Source organism: Choloepus didactylus, chromosome 17, assembly GCF_015220235.1.
Source record: "Choloepus didactylus isolate mChoDid1 chromosome 17, mChoDid1.pri, whole genome shotgun sequence".
NCBI lineage: Eukaryota > Metazoa > Chordata > Mammalia > Pilosa > Megalonychidae > Choloepus > Choloepus didactylus.
In genome coordinates, this window is record NC_051323.1 from 74968774 (window position 1) to 74981366 (window position 12593).

At 39.4% G+C, this 12593-nt stretch overlaps 1 protein-coding gene across 1 annotated transcript in view; it reads right to left on the reverse strand.

Annotated features, from left to right (window-relative positions):
* Positions 1 to 12593, reverse strand: part of LOC119512148 — a 237717-nt gene that overhangs the window by 153779 nt on the left and 71345 nt on the right. Inside the window, exon 10 of the mRNA XM_037806639.1 lies at positions 9340 to 9414. Within this exon, the coding sequence (XP_037662567.1) occupies positions 9340 to 9414 (75 nt within the window). The remainder of the gene's footprint in view (positions 1 to 9339; positions 9415 to 12593) is intronic.

Genomic DNA, 12593 nt, shown 5'->3' on the forward strand with positions numbered 1-12593 from the left:
AACAAATCATAAGAGCTGGGGAGAAAATTCTGCACAAAAACAAACAAAACAGACCAAGATTCCTGGAGAAGTAAGAGAGGAAAGGAAGCTCTCTCCTGGAGATGAAACGATTGCACAAAAAGTGCAATCTTAAAAACTGCAATGCATATGCAGGAAAAGAATCAGATGAAGAAGAGCTGAGAAATCTAAACAGTTAGACAAAGGCTATTCTAAAGGTCTAGAATAAGTTAGACCAAATGTCAAAGAAGAACCTTAACACAAAGCTAATCAACAATAAAACCCTAGACAAGATAAGGAAACAGACCTTCAGAGTTAACCATGTCTAGATGCCTAGACATAAGCAAAAAGCACAAGACAACAGGAAGATATGGCTTACAGAAGGGAACAAAATAAGATTATAGAGGAGTCTCAAAAGTTAGAACAACTAATCAAAGATGTTCAAACAACTCTCCTAAATCAATTCAAGGAGATGAAGGAAAATAAGCATAGAGATAAAGGATATTAAGAAGACAATGTGTGAGCATAAAGAAGAATGTGAAAGCAAAAAAAAAAAAAAAGAAACAAAATGGAAATTATGGAGAAGAAAGGCACAATAGTAGAGATTATTAAAAATACATCAGAGGAGGAAGGGCAAGATGGTGACACAGAGAGGAGTGGAATTTAGTTAGTCCCCTGGAGCAAATAATAACCAGGAACAACTAGTAAATAATCTGGAACAACTGCTGGGGACAACAGTGACTGTCCACACATCACACACCTACCTGGATTGGGTGGAATAGCTGAGATCGCAGCATAAAATCTGTAAGTAAAAACTGCGGAACTGCACCAGGAGCCCCCTCCCCCCATGGCAGGCTGGGCTACAAGACCACACTGTAGGAGAAAATAGCAGTCCTGGAGCAAGCAAATATAGCTCAGCCCAGCTCCAATTGGGGTTTTAATTAACAAATGTGGACTGCTCAGTACAAGCTACAAACATAGACAAACCCCTAACAAGCAGACAAAGGCTTTTAGAGATGTCTGACCTTAAAGAGACAGAAAATTCCTGTGCTGTGAGAAAAGGAGCCCAGAAGACCAGGTACCTCTCTGACCAACGGGCGAAACTGGGGTGCCATAGACTGGCACTGAAAGGGGGCTTTCTTTCTCTTTTTCTCTCTCCCAAACTGAGTGGCTCAGTGGAGAGACCCTCAGCCATTTTCATTTCCCAGCACTCTGGTCCAGACAGAGGTGGAGATAACAGAGTCAGAGAGACAAAGGAGCAATTCAAATGCAGATGATAACTCCCTAGAGGATGTATCTTCCCTAAGAGTAAGGAGGTGGGGCCCAGACTTCCCTTCAGAACCAGACCCCAGAGCCTGGGGGAAAACAGCCAAATCAGAAACTGAAGAGGCCACATCTCCTTACACCAGTCGGGAGTGACAGGCTGACAAGCACCACCTGCTGGCCAGGTTAGGAAAAGCACAGCAACTAGAGGCCTCACAGGGAAGGCTGTCAAACTCTAAGACACACACACAGGGAGACTTGAAACTGAATATAGCCCCATTCTGAGATCTGAATCTGCTCTGGTCTGGAAAAATCTGATTGACGTAACCAAGGAAACCAGATGGCTAGATAACAGAAAACTACAAATTATGCTAGGAAAAACAAAGATATGGCCCAGTCAAAGGAACAAACTTACACCTCAATTAAGATACAGTTGAGAAATTGTTTTACTTTAATGAAACAATCAATTAAAGATTTTCAACGACATGTGCTAAACTAACTCAAAAACCAAATCAATGAGTTCAGGGAAGATATGGCAAAAGAGATGAAGGACATAAAGAAAACACTGGATGTAGAAATTGAGAGTTTGAAAAAACAACCTGCAGAATCTACAGAAATGAAAGGCACAACACAAGAGATGAAAAACACAATGGAGACATACAACAGCAGATCTCAAGAGGCAGAAGAAAACACTCAGGAACTGGAGAACAAGACACCTGAAAGCCTACAAACAAAGAACAAATAGGGAAAAGAATGGAAAAATATGAGCAACATCTCAGGGAATTGAATGACAACATAAAATGCAAAATGTACGTGTCATGGGTGTCCCAGAAGAAGAGAAGGGAAAAGGGGCAGAAGCAATAACAGAGAAAATAAACAATGAAAATTTCCCATCTCTTATGCAAGACATAAAATTACAGATCCAAGAAGCACAGCGTACCCCAAACAGACTAGATCTGACTAGGCCTACGCCAACACACTTAATAATCAGATTATCAAATGTCAAAGACAAAGAGAGAATCCTGAAAGCAGCAAGAAAAAAGTGATCCATCACATACAAGGGAAGCTTGATAAGACTATATGCAGATTTCTCAGTAGAAACTATGGAGGCAAGAAGGAAGTGGTGTGATATATTTAAGATACTGAAAGAGAAAAACCACCAACCAAGAATCCTATATCCAGCAAAACTGTCCTTCAAATATGAGGGAGAGTTTAAAATATTTTCTGACAAACAGATAGTGAGAGGGTTTGTGAACAAGATACCTGCTCTACAGGAAATACTAAAATACAGATAGGAAAAGACAGGAGTGAGAACTTTGGAACACAATTTTGGGTGATAGTAGCACAACAAGGTAAGTACACCAAACAAAGATGACCGTGAGTATGGCTGAAAGAGGACAGTTAGGGGCATATGGGACACCAGAAGGAAAGACGAAAGATAAAGACTGAGACTGTATAACTCAGTGAAACCTAGAGTGCTCAATAATTGTGATAAAATGTACAAATATGTTTTTACATGAGGGAGAACAAATGAATGTCAACCTTGCAAGGTGTTAAAAATGGAATGGTATTGGGGAAAAAATATAATCAATGCAAACTAGAAACTATAGTCAACAGAAACATTGTATTATGCTTCCTTTAATGTAACAAAATATACGAAAGCTAAATGCCTACAAGAGGAGGATATAAGGGAGGCGTATGGGACTCTTGGCATTGGTGATGCTGTCTGACTCTTTTATTGTACTTTAGCTTAATTCTACCGTTCCTTTTGTTGCTTTTTTAGCTGTCATTTTTTTTCTTTCTTTTTCTTTTTCTTTTGTCTCTCTATCTTAACTCTTCCTCCTTCTTTGTGGAAGAAATGGAGATGTCCTTATATAGATAGTGGTGATGGTGGTGAATGCATAAATACATGATTATACAGGGAACCATCGACTGTTTACTTAGGATGGAATGTATGGTAGGTGAACAAAACCATCTTAAAAAAAAATACGGGTTGATGAAGAAAACTTGAGGGCACTATATTGAGTGAAATAAGTCAGACACATAAGGACAAATATTGTATGATCTCACTAACATGAACTAATTATAATATGCAAACTCATAAACATGAAATATAAGTTACCAGGCTATAGAACAAGACTAAAGAATGGGGAGTGGTTGCTTATTATGAGCAGAATGTTTAAGTAGGTTGAACTTAAGTGTTTGGAATTGGACACAGGCAACAGTAGCACATTATTGTGAGAATAACTAACAGTGCTGAATGGTGTGTGAATGTGGTGGAAAGGGGAGACTTTGAGTCATGTATGTCACCAGAAGGAATGTTGGAGGTTAAAATATGGGAATGTATAACACAGTGAATCTTGTGGTAAACAATGTCCATGATTAATTGTACAAACATTACTAATCTCTTTCATGAACTAGAACAAATGTATGACATTATAACTAGAAGTTAATAATAGAGGGGTATATAGGGAAAAAATATACCAATTGCAAATTATGTACTACAGTTAGTAGTATTTTAACATTCTTTCATCAACAGTAACAAATGTACTCTAACAATACTGTGAGTCAATAATGGAGTAGGGTGGTTAGGGGTATGGAAGGATTCATGTTTTCTTTTTTGTCTTTATTTCCTTTCTGGAGTAATGAAAACGTTCTAAAAATTGAAAAAAAAATGCATTGTGGTGATGGACGCACAGCTGTGTGATGGTACCATGGGCAACTGATTGTGCTCTTTGGATCTTTGAATGATTGTATGGTATATGAATCTCAATAAAATTAAAAAAAAAAAATACATTAGAAGCATATGTGCTAGTTTGAAGCTATAGTACCCCAGAAAAGGCCATGTTCTTTTAATCTATTCCTATGGGTGCAGAACTATTGTGGGTAGGACCTTCAGATTAGGTGTTTCAATTGAGATGTGACCCACCTCATTCAAGTTGCATCTTAATCCTTTATAAGAGGATAAAAGCCCAGAGAGCTGAGAGAAGCCCCAGAGAAGCTGAGAGACAAGGACACACACAAAGAAGCTGAGAGAGGAAGCCACTGAAGCCAGAAGCTGAAAGCAATGAAACCTGAGAAAAGGACCAGCAGGTGCCAGTCATGGGCCTTCCCATGTGACAGAGGTGTCCCAGATGGCAGCAGCCTTTCCTGAAAGAAGGTATTGTTCTGTTGATGCCTTACTTTGGACATTTTCATGGTCTTAGAACTGTAAATTTGTAAGCTAATTGTGATGGTTAGGTTCATGTGTCAACTTGGCCAGGTGATAGTACCCAGCTGTCTGGTCAAGCAAACACTGGCCTAACAATTGCTGTGAGGACGTTTGTGGCTGGTTAATAAACCAACAGGCTGGTTTATTAAATCATCAATTGACTGCAGCTGTGACTGATGACTCACCAAAGGGCGTGTCTTCCACAATGAGAGAATGCAATTGGCTGGATTTAATCCAATTAATCAGTTGAAGACTTATAAGCGAGACAGGTAGAGGACCTTCACTTCTTCGGCTGCCCAGTGAAGCGTTTCCTGAGGAGTTAGTCAAAGTTGCCAGTTCGTTTCCTGAGGAGTTCATCGAAGACATTCATCGAAGATCCCAGTTCATTTCCTGAGGAGATCGTCGAAGTTGCTGGTTTGTTTCCTGAGGAGTTCATCGGACATCTTCCTTGGAGTTGACAGTTTGCTGACTGCTCTACGGAATTTGGACTCGTGCATACCCACAGTTGCGTGAGTCACTTTTACAAATCTGATAGAGACACCTCTCATTGATTCTGTTTCCCTAGAGAACCCTAACTAATACACGAATAAACCCCCATTGTAAAAGCCAACCCATTTCTGGTATACTGTATTTTGGCAGCTTTAGAAAACCAAAACAGCATACAACAGCAGATTTGAACAGACAAAAGAAAGAAATCAGCAAACCATAAGACAAGAAAATTGAAATTATAAACTCAGAAGAACAGATAGAGAAAATAATAGAAAAGATTGAGCAATATAGCAGGAACTTGAGTAATAGCACAAAACACACAAACATATGCATCTTCAGTGTCCCAGAAGGAGAAGGGAAAAAGGGCACAAAGAGTATTTGAGGAAATAATGGCCAAAAATTCCCAACTCTTATTAGAGACATAAATATACATGTCCAAGAAGTACAATGTACTTCAAACAGAATAAATCCTATAGACCTACCACAAGTCACATACTAACAAGAATGTCAAATGACAAAGAGAAGGACAGAATTCTGAAAGCAGCAAGAGAAAAGCAATTCATCACACACAAGTGATACTCAATAAGACTAAATGCCAATTTATCATCAGAAACCACTGAGATGAGAAAGCAGTGGTATGACATATTTAAGGCACTGAAAGAGAAAAACTGCTAGTCAAAAATCCTTTACCTGGCAAAACTGTCCTTTAAAAATTAGGGGGAGATTAAAATATTGAGATAAACAGAAACTGAGAGAGTTCATCAACAAAAGACCTGCCTTACAAGAATCACTAAAGGCAGTTCTAAAGGTTGAAAGGAAAAACAGGAGAGAGTGTCTCGGAATAGTGTACAGAAATGAAGATCACCTCTAAGGGTAACTGTTTTTGTTTGCTAGGCTACTGGAAGCAGATACCATAAAATGGGTTGGCTTTTAACAATGGGGATTTAGCAGCTTACTAGCTTACAGTTCTGATGCTGTGAAAATGTCCAAATCAAAACTATGCTTTCTTCCTGAAGACTGGCTGCTGGCGATCCCAGATTCCTCTGTGACATAGCCAGGCACACGGTGATGTCTGTTGGTCTCTCCCTTCTCTTCTGGGTTTCACTGCTTTCAGCTCCTTGCTTCTGTGGCTTTCTCTCTCTGTCTGAATTTCATTCTCTTTTAAAGGACTCCAGTAAGAGGATTAAGACCTATCCCTGAATGAGGTGGGTCACATATTAAGATCCTACTCACCAAAAGATCCTACCTACAATGGGTCCACACCCCAGGAATGGATTAACTTTAAGAACATATTCTTCTGGGGCACATACAGCTTCAAACCACCACAGAAACTAAAAGGGCAAATGCAAAACCTAATAATACTGTATCCTCAAGATACAACTCTACTCTTCAATTCATATAAGAATCAGAATACAACTGAACAAGAAAAAAGGCATATTTCCTGATAACAAAGGTATAAAATATAAAGTAGTAATGTGGAACAAAATCAATATAAAGAGGAGAAACAGAGGGCTATGGGAGAAGAGAATGTGTATGCTACTGAAGCTAAGTTGGTATCTTTACATATTAGTAGGTTATAGAAGTAGATTGGGTAATATAAACCCCAGAGTCACCACAAAGAATCTATTTTTAAAATATATATGCAGAGACAGAAATGAGGAAGAGAGCACTCAGATATATCACAAAATATCAACCATAAAGAAAAAGAGGTTGCAATAAATAAAAAGGAGAGACAAACAAACATGTGACGTATAAATACGAAAGGACAAAATGGCTGAAGTAAGCAATGCCTTTACAGTAATAACACTGAATGTTAATGGACTAAACTCCCCAAACAAAAGACACATGTTTGCTGAATGGATTAAAAAGCATGATCCAAATATATGTCGTTTACAAGAGACTCACCTTAGACCCAAAGACACAAATAGTGAAAGCAGAGAAAAAGATGTTCTATGCAAACAGTAACCAAAAAAGAGTTGGGGTAGCTACACTAATATCAGACAAAATACACTTTAAGTTAAAAGCTGTTATAAGAGATAAAGAAGGACACTATATTTTAATAAAAGGGGCAATCCACCAAGAAGAAATAACAATCATAAATATTTATGTATCTAGCCACAGAGCCCCAAAATACATGAGACAAACACTGGCAAAACAGAAGGGAGAAGCAGACCCCTCTGTGATACTAGTTGGAGACTTCAATACACAACTCTCATCAATAGATAGAATATCTAGATGGAAGATCAATAAGGAAACAGAACTTGAATAATACGATAAATGAACTAGGCCTAGCAGACATACACAGAACACTGCACCCCAAAACTTAAGGACATACATTCTTTTCAAGTGCACATGGATCATTCTCCAGGATAGACCACACATTGGATCACAAAACAAGTCTAAATAAATTTAGGAAGACTGAAATCATACAACGCTTCTCTAACCATACTGGAATGAAGCTGGAAATCAGTAACAAGTGGAGAACAGGAAAATCCACAAATATATGGAAATTAAATAACACTCTCTTAAACAATCAGTGGGTCAAAGAGGAAATTGAAAGGAAAATCAGTAAATACCTTGAGATGAATGGAAATGAGAACCCAACATATCAAAACTTATAGGATGTTGTGAAGGCAGTGATGAGATGGAAATTTATATCTGTAAATGCTTACATTAAAAAAGAAGAGCTAAAATCAAAGACCTAACAGTACACCTGCAGGAACTAGAAAAAGAACAGCAAACTAACTCCAAAGCAAGCAGAAGGAAAGAAATAACAAAGATTAGGAAAAAAAAACAAAAAAAAAAAAAATGAAATTGAGAATAAAAAATAACAGAAAGAATAAACAAAACCAAAAGTTGGTTCTTCGAAAAGATCAATAAAATTGACCAAATGTTAGACTGACAAAGACAAAAGAGAGAAGATGCAAATAATTAAAATCAGAAATGACAGGTAGGGCATTACTACTCAATCCACACAAATAAAAAGGATCATAAGAGGATACTGTGAATGCCAACAAGTTAAATAACCTAGATAAAATGGACAAATTCCTAGAAACACACAAACTACCTACACTGACTCAAGAAGAAATAGAAGGTCTCAACAGACCAATAATAAGATATTGAATTAGTCATCAAAAACCTCCAAATAAAGAAAAGCCCAGGACCAGATGGCTTTACTGGTGAATTTTATCAAACTTTCCAAGAAGAATTAACACCAATGCTGCTCAAACTCTTCCAAAAACTTGAAGAGGAGGGGACACTTCCAAATTTTTTTCTATGAGGCCAGCATCAGTCTAATACCAAAGCCAGATAAAGATATTACAAGAAATAAAATTTCACACAAATATCCCTTATGATTATAGATACAAAATCCTCAACAAAATACTAGCAAACTGAATCGATCAGCATAGGAAAAGAATCATACATCATGATCAAATGGGATTTATCTCGGGCATGCAAGGGTGGTTCAATATTAAAAAATAAATTAATAAAATATGGCACATTAATAGAATGAAGGAAAAAGAAACACAGGTCATCTCAATTGACAGAAAAAAGGCATTTGACAAAATCCAGCACCCTTTTTTTGACAAAAACACTCAGAAAACTAAGAAGAGAAGGAAACTTCCTCATGGATTTTATAAAGGGGATTTATTTAGGTTACAAATTTACAGTTCTAAGGTCATAAAGGTATCCAAACTAAGGCATCAACAAGAGGATACTTTCACTGAAGAAAGGACAATGGTATCCAGAACACCTCTGTCAGCTGGGAAGGTACATGGCTGGCATGAGCTTGTCCTTTACGCCTGGGTTCTGGTTTCAAAATGGCTTTCTCCAAAATGTCTCTGGGCTTCTGTCTCTCTTAGCTTCTCTCTCTCAGCCTCTGTGCATCCTTGCTTGTTCTCCCAGGGTGTTTCTCTCTAAGCATCTGGGGGTCCTCTCTTAGCTTCTCTGGGGCAAATTCTGGGCTTCATCTCTTAGCTTTGCATCTCCAAGTATCTTTTGGTCTGCATCTCCAAACATCTGGTCTTTGTTGGCCCCTGAGCTCTCTTAAGGACACCAGTGAACTAATCAAGACCCACCTTGAATGGGCAGGGCCACACCTCCATGGAAATAACCTAATCAAAGGTCGGACCCTCAACTGGGTGGGTCACATCTCCATGGAAACAACCTAATCAAAAGGTCCCACCCACAATAAGTCTGCACCCACAAGATTGGGTTAAAAAAAAAAAAATCTTTTCTGGAGTAAATAATAGATTCAAACTGGAACTAAGGGCATATATGAAAAACACACACACACACAGCTAATATTTTACTCATTGGCGAAGGACTGAAAGCTTATAAACATTAGCATAAATATTTCACATAAAGAGGTTACTTACCAAATAAGTTTTTCCCCTGCTTCTTTAAGTTGGGTGCAAGGTCAGGATTTTTCAGGGTCCTTGGCCAGGGATAACCTACAAGAAAATAAACCTTAGCTGTGATTAAATTGTTCCTTGGATCTGCATGCATCTCTTTTTTTAATGGATACTATGGGGCATGGTATTTTTAGACCAGCATCCTACAATAGGCCTTCCCTGGGGAAAATAGCACTGGACTAGGGGTTACAATCCAACACTGAGAGCCCTGTGATCTTGGTCAGTAAAGCTCTGTGGGACTTAGATTTCTCATCTGGGAACTGTGGGAAAGGTACCAGCCTACAGAATGTGTGTAAGGATGAGTAGAGAGAAAATTTGACAACATGTGTAATCTGGAAAGGGCGTGTGGTGGTTTGAAGCTGTATGTACCCCCCAAAAAAATGTTCTTAAATTTAATTCATTCCTGTGGGTGTGAACTCATTGTAAGTTGAGGTTACTTCAGTTAAGAAGGTGTGGCCCACCTCAGTAAGGACCAGTCTTAATCCTATTACTGGAGTCCTTCATAAGCAGAATGAAATTCTGAGAGATGGAGAGAAAGCCACAGGAAGCAAGAGGCTGTACATTGATGGAACCCAGAAGAGAAGGGAGACACCAGAAGATACCCCCATGGCTTGCATGTGACACAGGAACCAAGGACTGCCAGCAGCCAGCTCCAGAATGCCAAAGGCTTCGGGGAGAAAGCATGACCTTGATGATGCCTTGATTTAGACTTTATTTTAGCTTCAAAACCACAAGCTAATAAACTCTCATTGTTTGAGCCGACCCATTGCATGGTATTTGCTTGAGCAGTCTAGGAAACAATAACAGGGCCTTACCCTTAAAATTCACTGTAGTCTATTACGACCTGCAGTAAACAACCCTGTTCCAAGTATGGTAAGTCTATTGCTCAGTTTTGCAGGGAGAAAAGGAAGACAGATAAGTGTTGCAGTATATTTAAAGCAAAAATTTCCCTTCCATTAGGAATGATAACGACAAGGAGTGACTTATCACGTCTGAAATACGTAGCTTCCTTGTTCTGCAGAACAGGGAAAATGCTGCCGCACGTTCCGCCATCATCCACACACCGAACCTGTACTTGGGAGGTGGCTCAGAGGTCCTGAGTCTTTCCCTACTTGATCCCTTTGTTAAGCAGATGGATTTCTGATTTTGTCATTTCCTGTTGTCAATGAAGGTGCAAAGAAGAATGGCCTGGGTCAACGACCTTGATGGGATCACAGATACAAGGACTTGTGCTGACACTCAGGTAGCCAAATGTAGTGTGCTGGTTTAGATGTATTGTGTCCCCAAAAATGTCATTGTCTTTAGTGCAGTCTTGTGTGGGCAGGAAATGTATTGCTGTTGATTGGTTTGGAGACTTTTGATTGGATGTTTCCATGGAGATGTAACCCCTCAACTGTGGGCGAGATCTTTCATTGGATTATTTCCATGGAGGTGTGGTCCAGCCCATTCAGCATGGGCCTTGATTAGTTTACTGGAGCACTATATAAGCTCAGACAGAAGGAGCGAGCTTGCTACAGCCAAGAGGGACACTTTGAAGAATGCACAGATGCTGAGAGAGGTGCTTCAGCTTACAGAGACATTTTGGAGATGGCCTTTGAAAGCAGACTTTTGCTCTGGAGATGCTAAGAGAGGACAAACGCCCCAAGAGCAACTGAGAGTGACATTTTTGAGAAGCTGAAGCCTAGAGAGGAACGTCTGGTTCTTGAAACCAGAACTCCATAGCAGACACCAGCCATGTGCCTTCCCAGCTCACAGAGGTTTTCCAGACACCACTGGCCATCCTCCAGTAAAGGTACCCGATAGCTGATGTGTTACCTTGGACCTTTTATGGCCTTAAGACTGTAACTATGTAACCAAATAAACCCCCTTTTATAAAAGCCAATCTATCTCTGGTGTTTTGCATTCCAGAAACATTAGCAAACTGGAACTAGATAGGAATTAACTGAACTAAATAATCAAAGCATCCTTTTTCTTGAAGGTTGTGATATTCATTCAGTGTCCTGACCCATTACTCGGATGCAAGGTCAAGGCCAGCACTTTATTCTAGTAACCAGGGCAGAGGGCTAACCCAACAGAAGTGAAACCTATTCTGTAAAGAACCGGGTGGTAGAGCCACAGCACTTTCTCATCCCAGCTCTCACAAGCATTCAGGAAGTGTCTGCAAGGATGTGAACTTCAACACAAAACCAGTGAAAAAGCTGATTTTCACATGTTGCCTGACAGACAGTCTGTATAGCACTGAGTAAATTGTGCTGATGACAACCATACACTAAACAGGGAAATTGTAGGAAGACCTGTCTAATGTATGTAGAATGATTTCAAGTGTGACTACTTTGATCCAATAAAGGACAAAAGCAGAATTTTCCATTACTGAGACACTGGGGAATCATTAAGAATAGATTTTTAAAATCATGCAAATCATGCACACAACTTGTGTTTGTCATACTGTTTTGGCAATATAAGCATAATAAAATGTTGTGCAGGACAAAGACATTGTTGGGGAATGAATCATGTTCCCCAAAAGGCATGTTCTAATTCTAAACCCCAATCCTGTGGGTCAGAATTCATTTCTAAATAGGGTCTTTGAAAAATCTGTTAATAAAAGGTTAACTAGAACCATTGATGGCTTTAATCCAGTATGACTGAAGTCCTTAGAAGAAGAGGAAATTTGGACACAAAAGTGGAAGAAAAGAGCAGGTATAGGAGATAATCATATAACAAGAGCAGAAAGCAACTGCCAGCCAGCCGCCACCAAAATGCTATAGACTTTTGAGACACACAGCCTGCTGACACCATGATTTTAGACTTCTAGTCTCCACAACTGTGAAACAACTAATTCCTGTTGTTTAGGCCAACCAGCTGTGGTCCTTGTTATAGGAGCCCTGGCAGACTCTGACAGCCCTCAGGAAGTGTACGGGTTTGTATACATTATGTCCCCCAGAAAAAGCCATGTTCTTTGATGCAATCTTGTGGGGGCAGACATATTAGTGGGGGTTAATTTGGAACGTTTGGATTAGGTTGTTACCATGGAAATGCGCCCCACCCAACTACGGGTGATAACTCTGATTGGATAATTTCCATGGAGGTGTGGCCCCGCCCATTCAGCCTGGGCCTTGATTAGTTTACTGGAGCACTGTATAAGCTCAGACAGAAGAAGAAGGCTTGCTACAGCCAAGAGGAACACTTTGAAGAATGGCACAGAAGCTGAGCGAGTAGCT